This window comes from Sceloporus occidentalis, unplaced genomic scaffold (assembly GCF_023333645.1).
Source record: "Sceloporus occidentalis isolate IW3139 unplaced genomic scaffold, rSceOcc1.0.p SCAF_26, whole genome shotgun sequence".
Classification (NCBI taxonomy): Eukaryota; Metazoa; Chordata; class Lepidosauria; order Squamata; family Phrynosomatidae; genus Sceloporus; species Sceloporus occidentalis.
In genome coordinates, this window is record NW_028317006.1 from 3,785,986 (window position 1) to 3,808,304 (window position 22,319).

The following is a 22,319-nucleotide window of genomic DNA, read 5'->3' on the forward strand; positions in this document are numbered from 1 at the left end:
AGAGCCTCAATATAGTGTCATGTACCAGTGTTCTGTTTCAATACATTGCAAGGTGCTAAGGTAAGTTGATGTTCCTGCCTCTAACCATGCACCCCAAACATAGGTGTCCCACTTTGGGTGCCTGAAATGTTGGGGCTATGGAGTATTACTATACTGAGAATTCTTTTTTTGCTAAAGTATGTGAGCAATTTCAGAATGTTATGTAGCCCCTTCCTATATGTGCCTACCCTGCACTATATTGTGTACTGTGACCTTCATTGGTTGCGTGTGCTATCTGCATATGTACAATAAGTTTATCAACGGGGTAGGGACTAAGAAAATATATTCAGTTTAATATACTTTTACTATTTAGTTTGAAACTTATAGGGAAATAGTGTGGGGGGTGCCATTGTTGGTTTTTACCCATATTTTTACCCATGGTCAATGTCTAGCTGTGTATAGGATTGTCACCTAAATGTAACTATAGCAAAACTGTGCAAATTGGCTTGGCTACTGGCACCCAGAAAGCACCCAAAATATGACCCATTTAAAGAGAAAACATAATCTGAAGCAAAGACCTTTGAGGTTGTGAAAATGTGTGACTACATTTTTACTTTTTTCCATCCACTCTCGGACCAGTACAGCTTACGTACGTGTTCTTTATTACAATTAAAGAAAAACAGAAACGTGAAAGAATCAGCTCATTTATATATAAAAAAGGTCCCCAGGTATGTGAATTGTGTCCCACATGAAAACACAAAATAGAGCAAGGTAGGATGGTGAGACAATAATATTTTGAAGAATGACATTTAATATAAAAAATGGTTTAATTGTGCTTTCAGAATACCTCCATCCCCAAACCATGCCTTTTATTAATTCCTGAATTAAAGACTGCCCACACAAGACTTGTGAGATAAACCTCAAGTGCTCCAGAGAGTGAACAGAGAGCTGAGGAAAACTGAAGAAGGGAGATAAGAAGACCCTACTTCTCTTGTTTGTCAAAAGCTTGTTGATGTGGGTCTAAGTACAACAGAGTGAAAAGATATAGCTGGAGAACAGATAAGCTGCTTAATGCCAGAGGCTCCGGGAAGAAATGACAGGAACAAATTATCACCTGAACACATACACTAATGGTGCTATACAGTTTAATCACATATGATCACTTTGAATACCCACTGCTTTTGTATTCTCTGTAGGGTACCCCGCAACTTGTGCTAAGTAGGTTTTTGTTACTTGAAGCAGAAGAGCAAGAAAACTGACAGTTTTGTATAGGTGTTCCTTAGCTCTTGTTTTTCCCAGCGTAAGTTACATGCAGCATATCATTTTTTCGCTAATGCTGAAAGTCTCCATTCCTAGTTGGATTTCTGATACTAATGGCCATTGCTAGCCTTAGCTGACATCAGATGAGCTGTATGTGACAGTACATTGCTTGTGTAAAGAAATGATACCATTTTTCCAGTGGCATCACTTGGGGGTCATGCCCCCCCCAACTGAAACGCCATCAACAACTGTGCGCAGTTGCTGCTGGAGGAGCAGGGTGGGTTGAGGAGAACATGGATCTCCCTCTATTTGGCCCAAAATAAAAAGAGCGAAAGGCTCTCTGTGCCCCTGATCCCTCAGGGAGCACACCAGCTATTAATGCTGATCGCCGGGATGTGATAGAAGTTGAATGGCGTACACAGAGTCCTGACCTCAACCCCATCAAACACCCTTGGAATGAACTGGAACAGAGATTGCGAGCCAGGCCTTCTTGTCCAACATCAGTGCCTGACCTCACAAATACTGTACTGGATGAATGGGCAAAAATTCACACAAAATCTTGTGGAAAGCCCTTTCAGAATAATGGAAGCTGTTATAGCTGCAACGGGGGCCAACTACATGTTAATGTCTGTATTTGGAATGGGATGTCCCTGTTGGTGTAATGGTCAGATGTCCCAAAGAGCTGTGTCCACTACTGCTTTGTGGCTGATCCGTAGCTACTACTAGACATTTCCACTTCACAATAATAGCACTTACAGTGGACCGGGGCAGATCTAGCAGGGCAGAAACTTCACAAACTGACTTGTGGCAAAGGGGCATCCTATGGCACTGCCATGTTTAGAGTCACTGAGTTCTTACGTATGACCCATTCTACTACCAACGTTTCTCTACAGGAGGTGGCATGCCTATGTGGTTAATTTTATACAACAGTTAGCAACAGGTGTGGCTGAAATATCTAAATTCAATAATTAAACAAAAGTCCCAATACTTTTGTCATATACTTTTGTCACATATATTGTGCGTGTGTGTGTATATATATATATATATATATACCCCACTAACCTTAAAGTAAGAAAAGAAAACAAATGTTGATTTGGGGTCCTGTAGAAAACCATGATAAACTCAAATCTAACAAACATTTTGCTCGACAGATTATTTTGGGGATTATATGGGGAAAGGACCTAGTTGACCTGTCTATAATAATTAAATTACAATATTTGCACATTTTTCATGGTTATAGTGTGAGAAGGTAAATTTTTTGGCCTTTAAATCTATTGACCAACCAAGTGCAATAATCTGGAGACCTAATAAAATAATTATTATAATGTGAATTTTACAGATTATTTTGGGGGACAGAATGTATGGAATTGTATATTTTTTTCTCAAAACCATCTCAAACCATGGAATCTCACAGGAATCTCTTGCCTTCTGTTTTGTTCCCCATTAACTTTCTAATACAATTGAGTGGGTCATCTTCTCCTTCTTTGCGAGTATGTATTTAAGTGTGTTAATGTTAAAATTGTATATTGCCAATTTCAATGTTATTTAAAATTTTCACTTTCCCCTATTGTAATAGCACTTCAAAATCTTCTTGCGTTCTATAAATGAGATGTAATAGAATTCCCCATCCAAACCATCCCTAATTCCCATACCTGGGAACTCTCCGGGTTTGACCTGTAGAACTCAGGGAGATGGACCACTTCTCAGAGTCAACACCCAAATCCTCTGGGTCGCAGGGTCTTGACACGCCCCAGTGTTTCCCACAATGTCAGCGGACGGCCACCAACCTCTGCGGAAAATGCCCACTGGGCAGTGCTGGAATGCAAGGGTAGCCAAGAAGTTCACCGGTATGCTAATTCCCCTACTAACCTGTAACTAACTTGCTATCACAATAAGACGGGGACACAGGAAGATTGGCAAGTGAACCGGCAGGCCACTGCTTACTTACAAAGAATGAAGTTCCATGCCTAACGTTTCCCCAAAATCACAATGGCGTGGAAAGCTCCAATGGATTATGTAGAGGCTTTTTAAGTTTGTCAACTGGTATACAAAAATAATAAGTTTAATAGGAGGCGTATTGGCCACTAATGAGAAAGTGAAAATTAAGGGCAAAGCAAACTGGGAAACTAGGTACCCTTTCTTTGGGAAAACGTGTCTGTATGATACATTAACCCCCCCAAAAAAAACCCAAAACAAAGACACACACTTTTAATAGATTTTACCAGCTATTTAACTCATTATTTAGTGTGCTTCCTGGGCACTAAAATTAACCCTTCGCACGTCTTGTTTTCTGTTCCAATTAAAATATATATTTAGAAAAGTTCATGATAACTGTCTTACTAAACTCATCATACATAGTACGTCTTTTCAAAATAAATAATTATAATAATTCAAACCGTATGCTAAATGGCCATAGTCCCATATCCTAGCAAATTCTGTAAACTACATAAGATCAACACATCCTAGAGGCACAAAAGTAACAAAAAGCTATAAGTTTTGATATACATTTTTAATATGAAACAGTAATATATTGCTTCCCCAAAATATTACTTTTACTAAACCATGTTTGGTGAAGAAAACAGACACAAACAATAACCAGTGCACAAGAAGGAATGTTAAAAACCTTTACTTTTTCAATAAATAATTTATTATCTACATGAGGCAATGTATATGAGCATGTTTAAGAACACAAAGTTTGTTTTCCCTTTTTTTCCCTTGTGCGGTATTTGTACACCTTTTGGGTCTGTCTCGGCATAATTTTATCAGACAACTTGTTTGAACACAACCAAAATAAAGTGCTTCACTTTTCATTTCTAAACAGGGATTTCCAGCAATAAATGCAAATGATTTCTCGCCCAAAGCAACCATTCTGTCTCCTGTTTATTGGTACTACATAGGGCAGGAGTAACCATTTGGAAAACTTGTGGGATGGCGGGGAGCTATGGGAGTTGTAATTCGACAACGGCTGGAGGGTTATATGCTGACTACTCCCGACATTGGGGGTCTGCCACATGAAACATGAAATTCTATGTATTGGAAGCTTCATCGTCAGACGTAGATGACTCGCGGAAGATTTTAACAGCGGGAACTTATGTTTTACTGACAAGGATTTGCTAGCTAATTAATTCCACCCAATGGACACGAACCCACAGGACTGGAAGCATTCACCGATGAGAGAAAGACAGCATTAAGAGGAGGGTCACAAAAGATTTAAAGGTGTTCAATAAACTCGGTGTATTTAAATTCTTAAATGTTCTGCAAAACAAGGTATTTGGGTGAGATATAGCAAATGTTGCCTGGCCATGGTATCTGTTACTCCGTACCAAGGGGTGTATGTATGCCCCCTTTTTTAAATATTTTTTGAACAAATGCCCACTTTTTTATTGGGGTGGTTTCAGTGATGAAAATATCCTTTGTATAGGCAATAAAATGGACAATATTTGAACAGCCGCCATATGATCTGGTCTCTATTTTTCAATAATGGCTTGTTAAGAAAACTCTTACAAAAGAGACACTTGTAGAATCGAATGTGTGAGTTTAAAAATAAAAATCGTAAAGTATTTGAGGTGGAATATAAGCCAAAAACAAATATTCTGACTTTTGTTCTATAAAGCAGTAACCTGCATCATAGGCTACGAAAACATTTGCTATAATGGTATAAGGGATATGAAGATCTAACTATTGCAGATGTGGAAACCATCTGACTTGTGTTAGTGTTGATAGACAGCGATTCCCATCATGCAGGCAGAGTATAATGGGAATCACAGTCTAATGTCACAATGCACTAAAAAAAACACCTACGGTGTAGGAGGAGTTAATACAAATTTCAAGGGAGAAAAGTAGTGAACACAAGTAAATTGGGGTTTCTTTTATACACTGAAACAAATTACATCTTGTTATATATATATACACAGTGACACTAAAAACCACAAGAGCTCCATATATTAGAGAAAACATAAATTACATCCAACACATTGCATTTGTCTGCTTTACATGGGATATATACACTATACAATTGCTCCAGTATTTCATGTCATACCAGTAAACGCTGTGTAGTATGTTCTCAAATGTTCACTATGCCGTTTAGATATTTATCTTACAATAACCTGGACTTTTTTCCGCTAAACCACACAGAGATCACATCTCTACGAGCAAGAGGCCTCGTTTAATATAGTCCCTGCTGTTGACGCTCACTTCTCTTTGCACCATCTCATTTTGAGTGATTACGTTGCCTCATGAAGGTAGCAGGACAATTAATTTACTCCCTTTTTTTTTTTTTTAGGAACCGCATATTCCCACCCGCAGTTTGTAAACGAAGTACTGTAATGGGCTGATATCTCCAGTAATAACTATTGGGACCCGGTGCAGGTGCCTCTGTTTGTTCAGAAAGGAAAAAGTGATTTCCAGTCATTATTACTGGTTAAAATTCCTACAGCAGAAAAGGGGGACATCATACAATGTTCCTTCCCGTATATTCCGCTGGATACACTGGTCATTCCCGATCTGGCATCTCATACTGTGTGAGCACCGCTAGCTGTTCATGCATTTACAGCTTATTAAAAAACATCAAGCCACGGTCACAAATGCACATTTCACAGCCACCATGATGCTTTCAGTACCACAAATAATGACAGGGAGATGGATCTCCCCTGTAAGTATTTTAAAGTCTTAATTCTGTAAATGAGGTATCGGTGCACGTAACCTGGCCCACAAAAGGTGGCAGCTATGAAGCACCTAAATAACAATGACTATTTCATGTGGAATGGAAACACAAGCTAGATGACCACACTTTTCAGCTTTCCTTGTGTACATATCCTATCTCAAGCTGCACTATAACAAAGGGCAAAACCACGTAAGCTAATGTTAAAGATGCAGATCTACAGATATGTACATATTTTGACTTTGGCAATCAGGGGTTCCGATGTTTCTCTAGTACAAGCACTCATGGAGCAAGCAAATATACCAAGGAAATCTTCTTATCTAGTGGTAAATTTATACAGCGCCAGGCTTCAGTGCATGATTGCGCTAGTCACCACTGCCTGTATGTAATTTAACACTGAAATACATCGTTTCCTTGCCTTCGGTTCTGTGTACCAGCTGCATTCATTCCACCTCTGCATATACAGCATCTGGAGTTAAAGAATTGTTTTCTTTAAAATTTTAAAATTTAGAACTCTATTAAATATAGAAAATAATTTATGAATCTCACATAGATGATATTAAATTGAGTGCTTTCACCTTCATGAATGCCTCTTGAAAGATAGGACTGCACCTTAACTCTAGTCATAATCTCATATCTTGTCTCTCCATGATTTACACAGTAAACATAAAATCACAGCAACACTCCACAGCACTGAAACAAACAAATTAAAGCCACTAGGATCTTAGTAAAATCCAGGGCTGTATGTGTGGCTGCATTTCCAGGCCCTAAGTCAGTGGTCCTTTCATACAAATGGATTTTGTCCTTATTGGAGTGTAATAATTTCACATCCTCAAAGGCATAGTAAGCAGCTAAGGTGAAATTCACGTCTCCTGTGGTCAAAAGGTCAAACACACAGGATTGGAAGTAAAGGTCCTCTACTGGTAGCTTCTCTTTGCACTTGGCGCCTGCCATTTGTGGGGTGAAGGAAGGTGTATTGGATCCAGCCCCATGCTTCCTAAGGCCAGTCTCTGGGGTTTGGGAGTGGAATGTTCTAAAGTCAATCTGTTGGTTCTGAGGGCAACCCTGAAGGCAGAGGTAAAGACCCTGGTTATCCTTGTCCTCCACAGCATTCACCACTTCTTCTGGCATCCGTACTGCAAAGGTCAGGTAGCGGCCAACCTGTCGTACCACAATGGTGGTACCGATGTACTTGGCTTGTATCTCAATATGCTGACCTGCTACTTTCTCAATGATTTTTAAGCTGTTGGCTCCACTCTTGTCCCCACCATTCCGTGATCCATCAATGAAGGCTGCAGGAAGCTCATCCATTTCAGCTTGGTATACTTTTTGGTCCACGCAATCTTGAAAGCTCTTGAAAATTATTGTGAGCTAAGAAAAAAAACCAGACATACAGTCATATAATATATACCAAACTGCATTTTACAAAGACATCATTTTGTTGAAGATACAATATTACCTACAGGAGGAAGGGGAAATGTATGAAATTTGGGGGGTTTAGTGCATTTTACTTACATAAAAACCCCTCAAAAAAGCCTAAATTACAATGCTCTAAGGCTGTATGTACTCTGGACTTGTTTTAGAGAGGTAAAAAAATACAGCACAAAATATAAAACTCTTTGGTGATAAACCAAAATATTATATTATTGTTATTATTATTATTATTAACAAAATAATTGGTCACTAAAGGGTTCCTTTAAATTGTATCATTTGTTGGAAAGAAAAAAAAAATATCAATATTTTGAAGATTAAATTCAGCACACCAACTTTTCCAAAGCGTGACTATGTTATATACAAAATGTCTGTTAAATAAACATGAACTACTACTGCATGAGTTTAATAATTTTGTATGCGCAGAACATAATGCGTAAGGAGTCCAAGGTACATTAAATTGAGCTGTGCCTTCTTGTCTTTTCTCAGAGTGACTGGAAACTACTGCAAACCAAAACTTGGCTTAATGAAATCAGATCCAAAATGGCATGTTGATTTATGACAAAATGCATTTTGCTGCATGCAACCACATGCTTCCACCCATCAGCACAAATCTTGAAATGTCTAAATAGCTCAACAACATCCTGAATAATTAGTACAGGATTCACAGTAACCTGATGTAACAGGCAGAGACGTGGCCAGGAGGCTAACCTTCTCTACATCATTTCTCAATCACTGCTCCACACAAATATTTGGATTAACTATTTAATACTATGAAGACTAATAATAAGAACATAACATTTTTCACTTGCTAATAATGAACACTACACAAATTGCCATGGCAGTTTATTTGGTAAGCTTGTTAGAGCATGGCATGCCTCACTTGTCAAGTCCAAATTCTAGATGTTTGAGATCATATCAGTTTATTTCTCTGCATGAATCCTGCTGATGGGCATTATACTCTGAAAACTCTAAACCTTATTTCAACTGTGAATTATTAAACCTACCGCTTACCAAGTTCCTTACCTATACACCTGAAACCTAAAATAATGAGATTACTAGCTCTCCTACTTCTCTACTGGCTCCCACCTTAAAATGTTAACCTATACATATGGGGTCCACCTATCGATTTACTAAAAACCCTCCTCTTCCCACTTCCACTTTGGAGTAATGCCATGTTCCAACCTGAAGGACTAGTCCCTCATCTCTCTGCTTCCACCAAAGGAAATAAAAGAGCCCTTCATTTTTTTCACCTTACGCTTTCCACTTAAGGGAAAGTATTGAAAAGAATATATATTATTTTATGACTCCACTGCAGTGTAAGACTGACAACGTACTCTTTTTTACTGACTTGCTCCAAAGGCAGACAGACAAATTGCCTACATGTGCAGAGCTCACACAACCAATCTACTAATTGTAGCTATTCAGAAACAATGAAAGAAATTGTTCCCTGTCGGAGCCTGAAGGATATAGTTCTAGTTATTACAGCTTAGTTTTAATTTAAAAACCTAATTAAAACATCACACACTTACTTCTGTATGTAATACAGAGCGTGGAAACTACTGAAATGAGAATCCCAATGGGAAAAGACATGCTGTACACATGGAGTGTACTGGAAATTAAAATGGGTCCTTGCGCTTTAAGGCCAGCAGCCAATAAATGACGTATGTGCAGTGACCGGCTGGATACTCACAGCCACATGTTATTTTGTATCCTGCATGCGACCACATGTTAAAGCTCTAGTAAATGTACGAGAAGCACCAGTGGGCATTTGTCCTGTTTACCCGATGGCCTGTTGGGGCCTAAACATTAATCCAAAAACTATCCAGTTCTTTGCAAAAGAACTTTGTTTCAGTTATATTTAGTTACAAACTTTATATAGCAAAACACAGCCAGGGTTTATTGGACCACTGGTCACAGTTTCAACAGACTATTAAAAATGTTTAGTACACAGCAAACAAAGAATTATGTGGATTTTTTTTCTTCTTCAGAGAGACGAACCGAGCATATATTACACAGTTGAAAAAATGTCTGCTATTGCTGCCTATGGAGATTTCCTTCAATGCCAACTACTCTCCACAGACAGGGAAAAGGAGAACAGGTGACCTTCTGATTTTACCAACCACACTAAAATGACTTACCTTGGTTGTAGCAGTTGCAGATGAACCTGGATGCACTGGAGTGTTGGTGACTTGCACATTCAAGTAATTATTGTCTACGAGAGGCCAGGCTCCTTGTATTTTGCAGGTTTGGAAAGTGTCTGTAAATGTCCTAAGATGAGGGTCGCCAAACAGACCACAATGGGTGTAGTTTGGGGGAGCTGAGTGCCGGTGGAAATTTTTTTCATAATGGCAAAATTCGGGACTATCCGACCTTTCCTGGCTGTCCCATGGAGGTGGGGTGCGAACACGAGGTTGCGAGGTTGGGCCATCTTTGGAGCAGTTGTGCTGGCTCATGAGGTCATCGATGCCATGGACGGCTGAATGGTAAGCCAGGTCTCCCCTACAGGTGCGGGCAGTGCGACGGGTGCAATGAGCGTAGGTCCGCAGTGCCGTGCAGAACTCCACGGGGTCCTCAGCTCCTGTCTGATGGTGGGAGCTGGAAGTGGCTGTCCAGAAGTCCGAATTACACTTCAGAATTCTACACGAGGAACTCACTAGAGGGGAGGACAATGAATAACAGATTGAATTATAATATTCCACTGAATATTACCATGTTACACGCATGCCAATATAATTGTGTGAATACACGCCAATAAATACACGATAGAACATTAATAGACCAAAGTACAAGTGAACGTTATAAACCAAGTCAGCTATCAGCTGTTTCACGTACGAGGCAGTTAAACCACTATGCTGGCTGGAACTGCTTTGTTAACGCCGATACCAGCCCCCACACCCGCACAGCAACCACAGTTTATTTGATTTTTATGAGATGCAGATGTTTATGAGGTATGTACTTGTGAAAGGAAAGGAAGTGGAGAGAGGAGAGGTCAGTGTTTCTCACATCGTCATGACCACTGCTGAGCACATGTTTACGGGTACATAGACAGCACACTATTTGGTGGTTTTCATATAGTATAAACCTATCCGGCCTCTTATACGAGAAATCACATTCAAGATAAGTTGACGTGACTACATTTCAGATGTATATGGGGATATGCTCCAGGGATGCAACCTCGCCAAAGGGTTTTGTGTGTCATGAAGGTTGTATAGGAGATTTCTACTCAATATGTGCCTCATGGGGTATTTTGATCTGTACATAGGTTATCTACATACCTCATGTTAGTTCATTAGCTAACTGTTTTTGGTAGGACATACTAAAGCCAGGGGACCTGAAAACTAAATCATCCATAGTGTTTCATACTTGGTTGGCTTTAGGCTTATCAAAAATGTTCTAGAACCATTCTGAACTGCGCAGGGTCTATAACCATTAGAGGAATTGCACAGCACACTTCAAAATGAAGCTTTCAATTTTCTCATAAAAGCGTTTCTAATTAATTGTGCCAATACCCAGGAGAATTTGCACGATACATTAATACCTAGTATTTTCTGCTTGTAAAGTATTAGATTACACTTTGTCTTCAGGATCTTAATTAAAAATCACAAAAAAAGGAGAGATCAGCATTATTCATTTACTTTACTACATACAACGTTCTTCAAACACAGCAACTATGGTGTCCCTTATTAATAAAACATGTGGTTACCACAACCAATTATCAAATGTTGGGGTGACCCTTATGTTACCCCCCAGCCAGAGGTGTACCAATGCAGAGATGGAACGACACTATATAGAGCATGGCAAAATTAACTCTTCATCGGTCCCAAAGGAACAGGTTAAACCAAGATAATAGAAACCAATCTATGCAGGTGTTGGCAAGATGAAGACTGGAGGTTTTATGAGTTGCTCCCTGAACTGTAGGACGACGCTCTGATACAATGTTAGATCAATCAAGTCTCTCCACCATTTAGATAGAATGCCTCGTGTTCACGTCAGGATCAATGCCCTGTTCTACTGGGACGGGGCGAGGAATGAGAAATTACCAAATATCCATAGTAGAGTTTTACCAAGAAAATATTAAATACAATAACGTATAAAAACATCCCATATTTACAAACCCATGACAATGGATTGCTCTTTCTAATCACTAGGTTGTTATAGTCTTTTAAACCTTTGTACATTTTAAGTTACATACACACATTATACCATAGTGCATGTGCAACAATGTAGGCATATAATTATGCGTTTCTTACTATGGTAAGATTAAAACAAATGATCACAAATATGCTGCGACACAGAAGGTAAGTAACCTTAAGTATTAGCTTCGACTTCATCCATATAGGATGGCTTAATCTGCAGAACCAACAGGGAAGTGCATTACTTTAGGTGATAAAGAGTATTATTCTGAGCTTGAGCTGTAAAATTTAACCCCAGGGCAATGAGGACAGCTGCGTTCCCAGGTGAGGCTCATAGAATGAAAAGAAAAGAATGAAAAAAACAGACCTATTTCCTTCCACCTCCCATCCCAAGCATTCACACTATTTAACAGCACATACTGGCTGCAGGCATTAAAAGCGTAGGTCTAAATTCAAACGGGACATATGCCTGGGTGTCTGGCATCTGCTGTTCGTGGCGCGATATGTTTTCAATGAGATGTAAACTATAGTAAACAGAATCATCACTTCTGACATTATACTATTTATCTAGTCCTTGTTGGAAAGGCTTCCATCTCTAGATTGTAAGCTCGTTTGAGCAGGGCTCTCCTCACCTGTTGTTTCCGTAAGTCAAATTGTTATGTTAGATACTACTCGTTATGTCCTATCTACCCATTGTACACCGCTACGGAATTTGATAGCGCTATAAAAAACAATAAATAATTATTATAATAATTTCCAGGACCCAGTTTAGTTAAGTGAGATGTTGCCATTATGCCTGAATGGAGCACCAGGGCCAAAAGGACTACCACAATCAGTGGTGTATTGTGGCGAATGTCTCTTTGTGGTCCACAGTCTTCTACAGCATTAAAAGTTTACACTAAATTGTGAAAACATACATTACACAAGCCAGCTACATAACTTTCAAAGCTGGATAGTAAGTCTCAGTAAAGTGATGCTATATCCCTGGCAGTAAACGCTTTAAGCACGCCATCTACCCCTGACCTTACAAATACCGGTGTTTCAAACCCATAGCGCTGTGTGAAGATACAGCATCAAAACATTGTCATGTAAATATATGTTCCGATAAACGAACGCAAATTACAGAGCTCACTGAGCTACCTATTTAGCGCACGGAAGATGTAGTGTTTCGTATTAGGCACTCGCTCAATAGGGTGGTTGTTTGAAACCTGGATGGATCACAAAACCTTCTTGTGTGACTCATGCCTGGCGGTACACATTGGTATTGTTGGCATTCTCCATTCCAGAACTTTGTTTACTTGGTTTTGACACAGAGGGAAAGAAAACTCAAGTGCCAACATATCTTGGCTTTCGGCACCTACATCTTTCAACAAGGAGACCAGAAGATTGAAAAATTAGCTGACAGAAATGTCAACCCCCTCCCTCCGACTGAAAGGTGCAGCCCTATTGAACAGAGCTAAAATCTTTCTACTTCACAGTTACATAAACACTACTGTATCACCTTTACACCCGTTGCCATACATTGGAATTATTAATATACTTACAAAGTACTTTAATATGCATTCTATACTGGTCAGGCTCCACGGGACACATTACTGTCCCTTTAACTTAAACGAGGTTAATAAAGATTTATAGTAATCATTACAGAAAATCAGAAGGGTGGTGCTTGTGAGAAAGCGTAGAGATAAATAAATGTGAAACTTTTTTTATTTTACTAAAATAACATTTTTAAATCAACAAAAAAAAGAGCGTATTTTTGAATTTCCTTTAAGGGTTAACGGAAGGTTCTGCCTTAACCAAGAACCTTATCCACGCACCATAGCTGAACATTGTTGAAGGTGCTCTTCGGTTTACTTTGGTTTGAAGTATCAATGTCTGACCTGTGGTTTCAAATTCTAATCTCCCAAAGGCCCCGTCTACTTTTCATCTGCCGAGTGTGATAAGAAAGCACCCATTGTAAGTGTATTAATCACAGTTATTACATTGTAAAACACTACACAAGAGGTGCAACCAGATTACTTTTACTAGTTTGACAGACATGGAAAATCTTTCTTACCTGACTTTACCGAAAGAGTTACTAGAAGGTTTAATTTGGTTATTTGCATCTATGTATTGGGGATATCCACCCCCCCATTTTTATTCTTATATGAGCATTTATATGGAAATGTGTAATTGGTATGTGATCAGTTTAAAAAAAAATGCAAATAGGGTAAAACTTCCTTTTTTGTGTGTTTGTGTGTGTGTGTGTGTGTGCATTTACAAAATAGCCACTGACCCCAATCCATCCATGACGTAATACAATGGAGTCAATGCTTTGGGCTAAACAAATACCAATTGGTGTTTTTTCCACTTAGACAAAACATTTTGTTGCACTCCCGTGTATGCTACACAAATAAAACTTAGCAAATAAGTAATTTTCTTCTTTCCTCTGATGGTCCTTATCACATGAAAATAACACAGAAACAGGTTTTCTGCTTTTGTGTCACGTGATAGGCACTCCTGACAAAAATTATGGATAAGGCAAAGTTTTTGCATGATTAAAGATTTATCACCGGGAAGGTTTTGGGCGATGAACAGTATTAGAGATGACGTTTCTATTGCTTCATTTCGGTACAAAAACAGTAAAATTCTGCAGAGGAGGAAGAACAGCACCTCTAAACCCCCTTTGGTAGTTAATGGATATCTAAGATAACCAGGTCATCTGGAAAAATTAAAACAAAAACCGTCTCTTCACAGCCATATACCAAGCAGGGTGTCTGACATCATAGTGGAGATGAACTATGATGTACCGCATGGAACTATTGGTCTTGGTGTCCCAAACATTTTACACCAAACAGGGCCCATTTACAATACATGTTGAAAATGTAGCAAGTATCCCTTGAAAAGCCAGAATAATTCTAATAAAATTTAGAGGTATTTAAATAAGTGTTCATTAAACAACAAAGCACCTGGTTAATTAGTAATCTTGATAATTAACATCTTAATGTGTAGAAGAGATTTGCATCAGAATGTTCTAACAATGGTACTTCCAAACAATTCATTCTCAAAGGACAAACTTGAAAAGTAGTCAATATTAGGATATTAATTCAATAAAGGAAGAGTTGCTGTTGGGTTGAAGAGCCAACATTGACACTTTCTCTTGCAAGATAGGCTATATAATGTATACATTCAACAGATTAGAAGACTGAAGAGCTCTTCCTGCAGCAGAAATTAATTGGGGTAAGCCCTAATATAGTGAAGTCAAGGAGCTCAAGCACAACCTTTCTGATAACTCCCCCTTTACTGAATAAACTCCATAGACGCGAGTAGACCCCATTGCTATAAATGAATCGTCACATTTGTAGATTTCGATTTTCATCTTATAATTTAAATAAAAAAAAAAAAGTTATCCAAAAGGAAAGCAAAATCCTTCCAAGCGTAAATTGGGAAAGGGGTCCTTCTGTGACCTCTTTTGAACTGCTAATCAAGCAATCTTGCGGAATAATGAGCTGCTTATTATAGCCTTGTTTGCATAACAAAGCTGCCCAATAAAACCTATTTGACTGTACTCAGAGGGGTGTGAAAGAGCAGCTCAGAACAGAGCCCATGGAATGTAGTAAACCTCACCAAAGCTTGGACTCTGGAATAAAGACAATACAATTTGCCATCAAGAAAAGCCCAACAGGCTAATAAATTAACCCATGTGCAAAGGATTAGATCGGGTTTCAGTTGCACTGGAGAGGGGGTTGGGATTGTAAAAAAAAGTCTTTTGCCTTCTTAAAGACACCGAGCTTCTTTCATTCAATGTCTTCACAACAGGAATCCTTCAAGACTTATGGTCTGACTCTTATTATACTCTTGCAGTGAATAAAGATATAGCATAGCGTTGCATGATTCCTATAGACCGTATCCTCCTCGCATTTTCTTTTAGAAACTCGCAAATAGATAATCTGACGTCACATATTTGCTGCTAACAAAGCATTTCACTCATGAAAAAAAAAGGAAATTGCAACTTTGGTGCTCACAGGATAAGGTTATAATCACATTCCTTCTGTTATTTAATTTATACCGTAGAGTGAAAAAGGTAGACATCTTTCTAGAAAAAATAATGTTTCCCATTAAATCAGAAACTAAATGTAGGTTTCACGTAGCAAGAGCAGAAAAAAAAACTCCAGGGAAAAAAAATAAATACAAAAAATAAGAAGATGTCCCCAGGTTCGGAGGTGGAAGCTGGAGAAGGAAGCACAGTGGAGCTTGGAAGAAGCTCTGGTTGTGTAAGAGGAGACTGTGCTATCCTCAGTCAGCTTCCCAGTTTGGGGATATCATCTTACTCGGTGTCCTGCCCCAGAATCCTTTGCAGGGACATCAGTAACAGAAGTTTAATCACTTTTACTCTTCGAAGTCTTCACTGCTAACAATAACTTGTTCATATTGAAAAGATGAAATCGCCTGATATAGGTTAGGATGGCCTGATCAGGAAGTCACTCGTTATTCAACACTTAAAAAGACACACAAATATCATAAAAAAATAACTTGTATATTGCTCTTACAATACCCCAGTGATATCAGATATTAAAGCAAAATCACTGGTCGCAAAAATGAGAAACAAAAATATAGAAAATTGTTTGGGGAGAATTATTTTACAAAAAATATATTTCTAATATCACTACAATAAAGTGCTTAATAAACCTCTGTGGTCATGTGTAATTTGTTTTATATACTTTAATGCGATTTAAAAAAGCACGGTGCTGCAGAATATGATGGGTCTATATTAATCAATAAATAATAAAGTCACAGGGTTACAATAAAACAGCCGAGTCCTATATATGTCACTGATGCACTCGGTGGTCATTCTGGCAAATTCAGCAAAACATATGTCAGCCCCCGATACAGCCCACCCTTGTAACGAGACCCTCACGGAAACACGCTCTATGAAGTCCCATGCTACACAAATTGGCCGGTGCTACTCTCCTTTCAACCGCAACAAGTGTGTTTCAGAGACTGTGTTGGTCTTACGACAGCCTGTTGTTCACACCCTATAAAATGTGAACAAACGTTCACAATAAGTCAGCAAATCCCCCATAACTGTTATCTGCGAGATAAGGAGACACATCCCAAGCTGTCACCAAATTCTTCATCTTTGGCCTTACCAAAGGCATTGCACAACCATATTCAACGCAACCCTATCTGCACACACTTACACAAACGGCTCTTTCCCGTTTTAAGGGATAAGAACATTAGAGGAGAACCATATGTAATGTACTTTATAAACAGTAGAGTTTGGCTGTTAATTCCACTAGGGGTTATCGACCATGTGTGCGGCTGATTCTGTATAGTGTTATTCTTTCATCTTACAGCTTTTCACAGTATGATGTCACCCAAGCAAATTCCGCAGTGTTACAATCTACCCCCATCTGGTTTGTCTGCACAGCTCACGGCCTATTTCAATTCACCGAAATAATTACCCGTTAATGGGAACAATTATTTGACCAGGTGCACACGCCAGCCTTATGATTTAACATGAAGAGAATTGACTCTTTAGTGTGATTTTGCGCAGTATAAACAGGTTTTTAAACCCAGGAACCAAACTTTAGCTGGACGCCAATGACCCATTCTTCCCCCATTCCCTCCCATTACTGGGCCGTGCCGGTATTTCTGCATATGATGGTCAATTTTGTCTATTGTGGAGCAACAACATAACATATTTACAAACGTGACATTTGTGAACACAGATCTTTCTTTTTAGCATGACTGCATTTCGAATGAAATATATTCTGTAACAAACAAACAAATTAACAAACGCTAGCCATAGTTTTCAAATTGAGGATATAAACATTAGGGCAGTAAAAATATAATGTGTAATATAATATTACACTAGAAATCTGCTTACTACATAATTAAATATGAGGGCACGTCTAAGAGGGCTAATGAGGTTCAAATTATAGTTATCTATAGTTAACTGCTTTGTATTCCTGCCTGAAGACAAGTATTTTAATGAATGTTCAATTGAGATGCCTATGCTCAAGTTGGGATATCCAAAAATTGTTCACTCTGCCTAAAAAGATCAAATTGGGGTCCTTCTTGCCTCTTATAGGCATTCATTTATTTGAGGAGCATTTAAGTTTTATCTTACTGTCCCTTTCCCGTATTGTGTAATGCAATCAACAGACAGTCTTCTTTTATTATATTGTATTATTATGAAAAAGCACATTTTATGTTTGTTTTTTAGCAGCTTTCAGTATGACCTCTACAGCAGTATATCTGAATTGCGAGTTGTGTCAGATAACCAAGACTGATTGATTTGTCCTTGCTGTGTATATTTATTTTTACAACCTAATCCGCTGTTCTGGTCAGCAGAGATTTAAAGAAACGCATAGGTGTACAAGAAGGTTATTATACCTTGCAGGCACACAAAGTTTCAGGGACGAATGGGCAAGCCAGGTGTATTCAAATACCAAGAATGGATTATTATTTAATAATTAAAAATCACACACACACGCACACATTCATACACACACCAGCTGCCAAACACTGTTATTAATCAACCAGCGATTTAGTTTAATTTTAATCAAAGAATGAAAACCTCAGTGCCTACTAAATTATAACTCCTATTACACTATTTTAAAATCACTAATTATTATAAAAAATTTCTATTTTTGAACAAATATTCGAGAAGCTATTTAAATTGAAGATTATTCAACATGAATACAATGTTGTGTTGTTTCAGGGGCTACTTAAAATGACTGGAACCCCGCAAACCAAATGTGGCATGTAAAGAGTGTAGGAAGAGGTTTCAATCTAGCGTGTACTGCTCAACAATGAAGGATTCAGGATTAAGATCTAGATGTTGTTTTCAGTAGTCAAACATTCACCTTTGAAATGTTATTTATTTTTATTTTTTTTAACAGAACAGCCTATTTGTTTACAACAGAGATTCTAATACAATGAGTCTTACAATAAAGATTTCATGGGTCCCGCGAGGTAGATGACCTTCTTAGAGAAAAAGAAAATATTTTCACATCTGTATTTCATCGGGAAATCTATGAGACATGCTGTCACTTTAAGGATTTGGAAGGTGCTGTTTTCACAGCTTGGAGTCACTCACTTCTCAGTTTCATGTAGAGCCTTGGGTGCATTTTTCCTCCCCCTCCCATACCACAGAGTAAGAACACAAAGGTGATTTATCAGCCTATCCCGATAAACTTCCAATAAGCCTGATCTTTATCTTGAACAAACCACACAGACTGGCTTTGAGGTGTGTGCACCTACTTCTAAAAAGGCACTTAAATCAATTACTATATCATCTTTTAACCACATGGCCAAAGGGGTCAGGTACAGGGTGCAAACTACACTTAAATTTAACACATAAGATTCATGTTTTATTTTTATGAGTGTTTTTGTTTTGTTTTTGTTGTTGCTTTGTTTTAACCTATTTTCTAGAGGCAGTCTTGGATTACACAAGGGATTTGCTGAAATTAGTGGTATTATTCTTTCACCTAGGGCTATGTTCGGATATTATGGGGAAATCCATTATGAAAGGGCCAACACTGAGGATAATTAAGGGTAATCAGAGTTGTGCCACATCTTTGTTTTTTTTGGGTTTTGTTTTTTTTAAACTGCTTGGTTGTGGTCAAAGAAACAGTCAGATTGTGCGGAGTAATATTTTGGAACAGGCTAAACATGATTTTACTTTTCAAGCCACTAATTCATATTCTCGCTAGCGGAGCTGCTCTGGGTTCCACCGTATTTCAGCTCTAAAATCCAAATTATTATGGTTATGATGTGCATACATTGCCACATGTTTTCAAAGCATCTTTATTAGCTGGTTTCTAACAGCAGGAGTTTCATGAAAATGACCTACAGAATTACTATTCAATACTTTATCATAGATTTAAAAAATTGATATGATCAGTATTGATAGAATGATTAGATACACAAAAAACACTACCAGTACAAATACAGGAAAAATAAATAAATTTATTTTTCCTGTATTTAAATTCCACTCACGTAGTGGTGTGATATGTGCATTTATGTACATATAGCCTAAGTATCTTATCATTCTATCAGTACTGCTGTATATATAATTAAAGGGGTATATCCTGCACAGATGAATAGTAAAAGCAATACATTTGGGATTTATCGCCAATGCATTTCCAGGTGACTTAAACCTGAATCCAGCAGAAACTCGAGATCTTTGGAAAGAACAAAACCCCCAGTGTGGAGTCTGTCTTCCACCCCCCCCCAACAAAAACAAGGCTTGCAGGAATTTGTAGGCAAGGATGAAGCCAGAAAAACACTGGGATTCATTGGAAACAGATGGCTACTTCTGCTCTCATTCTAGAGTTCGCCTAGTCCTACCTTGAAAAATAATAAACAGGACAGCCCTACAGCTAATAGACCGAAACTTGGGGGCCCAGGCCCTCCATTCACATACACCTCGACAGAGCAGCCAGATGGCAGGGAAAAGCATTAAAACCCTTGACTTCATATCAACATTCATAAATTCTAGAGATAACTGAAGAGTTCTGTGAATGGAAGGCAATAGTAAAACATATGAATGTGTGCTAAACAAAGAATAATGAACATTCACCCTGTGAGCGTTGGAGGTTGAGTTCTGTATTGACATAGTTACATGCACACACACCACTGGTAATTTTAAAATATATAATTATATATTTCAGAATAATGGGCTATATTATGCAAATGACAGTGAAACATCAATTCATATACACACACAACATTTCCATGTTACTTATTTCACTTATTTAGGAGTTTGTTTGGTCTGATCAATGACACCACACGTCTACCAGCGAGAATATGAAAAATATGACTATATCTATGTATCATATATATATATATATATATATATATTTATATATTTATTCATAAACAGTCTCATTACCTTCTCAAAGTTTAGCTAGGGAAATTAATAGTGGCAATAATGTGTCCAATACAAATAGATACAAGGTATCTAATGCAATGTCAGATAGTAGCAATTCTAAGAAGGATGCTTAAGTTGGTATCCCCGTGTAAGTTAAGCGAAGTGGACCCTGATAAGGGACACCATCCTTGCTATAAGACAATTACAAGATAAATGTTGAAATACTTCCTTACCTGTATGGAACGTGCAGAAGAAGACAGCGAGGATTGTGAAGAATCCCAGGGCTTTGGGTCCTGCCCCTCTCCCCATACCCATCCATCCAGCTTGGGCTTTATCCACAACCCTTGCCCTGGACAGTCAGAAAAAAATAAAAGGAGAAGAAAAAAAGAGAAAAAATAGATCACACTCCAGCAATGTAAACTTGTGTGAAGCGCTTTAGCCAATACTGCAATGAAAGATTAGACACTCTTCTTTCCCTCCTCCTTCTCCTTCTCCTCCTCCTCCTCTCCCTCCTCCTCCTCCTCCTCTGCACAACAGCAAAGCCATCAATCAACCTAGTTCCCTTCCAATGCCTACACTGTTCCTCCTTTCTTCCCTGCCCCCACAGATGATCTCAAACCGTTCCACCCACAGGCTCCTATTACAACTCCATGGGCCTACGGAGAGGAGGGCAGATTCCTTCTCACACATCCAGCAACTGAGAAAACACAATCTGCACACAGCCAAATAAGAAAAGCCCTTAGAGGAAAAATAAACACACACATCGACTATCAAGAGACGTTTGTCACCAGATGTCACATATTGGTGTTGTGTGAGAAGAAAGTTCTGCCTTGTACTCATCAAATTAAATACTCTTAACTTTGGTTTTTGGACCTTTGTATGCGCTGCTGTGTCCCGTATCTCAGTGTTACAGAAATATTCTTTAGAATCATTTTATTTGTAGACAACTATTTTGTTTCCACCAGGCATTTGCCTACCTGTCACTAATAAACAAAGTGAAATATCTCCAGACATAAGTAGAATAACTAGATGTAGGGAGAGTGTCTTAATCAATGCCTTCGGTCCTTCCTCAAATCACTCATGACCCACTTCTGTAAGGATGCCTACGGACTTACGCGTTAACGGCCTTCTTCTTTTAGCTCACTTTTCCTGGTCCCTCTCCTTCAATACTTATACTGCTGTGGCTAGTCCATCCCTAACAGTGGCACTTTTACCTCTTGTGTAATGCACCTTAACTCCCTCTAGATTGTAAGCTCCTTTGACCAGGGCCCTCTTCACCTGTTGTTTCTGTAAGCTAGATTGTTTAACCATTGTACAGCGCTGTGGAATATGATGGTTCTATATATAAACAATAATAATCTGTCCCCAGAAATATATTCGGAATCTGTCTAAGTGAAATACATTGTGCTTTAAAATAAATATTTGAATTACACGTAAAATTGCAAGGGTTATGGTTTTGAACTGACCATATTATGGCAAACATTCAAAGGAGAAGAACCAGAGGCCATAAAAAAGCTTTAGATGTAAGGAGGGTCTCAGTACAGGATTACATCAGGAAAAATGGGCAGACTAGATGGCCCGAATCGTTCTTAATGTTTCATGTTGTACTCAGAACCATTTGATCTAATTGGCCCAAGTGCAACAGAGCAACGAGAAAAAAAGGTCTAAAATTATACCAAGGCCCAAGACAAATGTGACGCAGTCCATCTGTTTCCGAGAGTACATCTACGCAAACTTCAGTGGAAACCAATCCCCCGGTTCCGAATGAGCAGGATATACATCATCATCTCTGCCAGTCGATTAAGTAAGATTAGCACAGTAAAATCCTATGTGCTGAGCTACAGTATAATAAACCAGCTGAGCACCATATGGGTTTGAACCAAAACATATAAAGAGTTAACATAATTCTCCGTGCGCTCAAATAAATATTTGCTTTTTAGAAATTGTCAAATAAAAAATAGGTTGCACAAGTTTAGTATGGTAGATGCAAGCC

At 38.5% G+C, this 22,319-nt stretch overlaps 1 protein-coding gene across 1 annotated transcript; it reads right to left on the reverse strand.

The window, feature by feature from the left end:
- Window positions 1-6,571: 6,571 nt before the first annotated feature.
- Window positions 6,572-20,641, reverse strand: LOC149300027 (repulsive guidance molecule A-like). The gene is made up of 3 exons (XM_089485688.1): window positions 20,560-20,641; window positions 9,472-9,986; window positions 6,572-7,270 (listed from the first exon to the last, which is right to left on the reverse strand). Exons 1-3 carry the CDS (start codon window positions 20,639-20,641, stop codon window positions 6,572-6,574), a joined length of 1,296 nt encoding a protein of 431 aa, XP_089341814.1.
- Window positions 20,642-22,319: the final 1,678 nt, after the last annotated feature.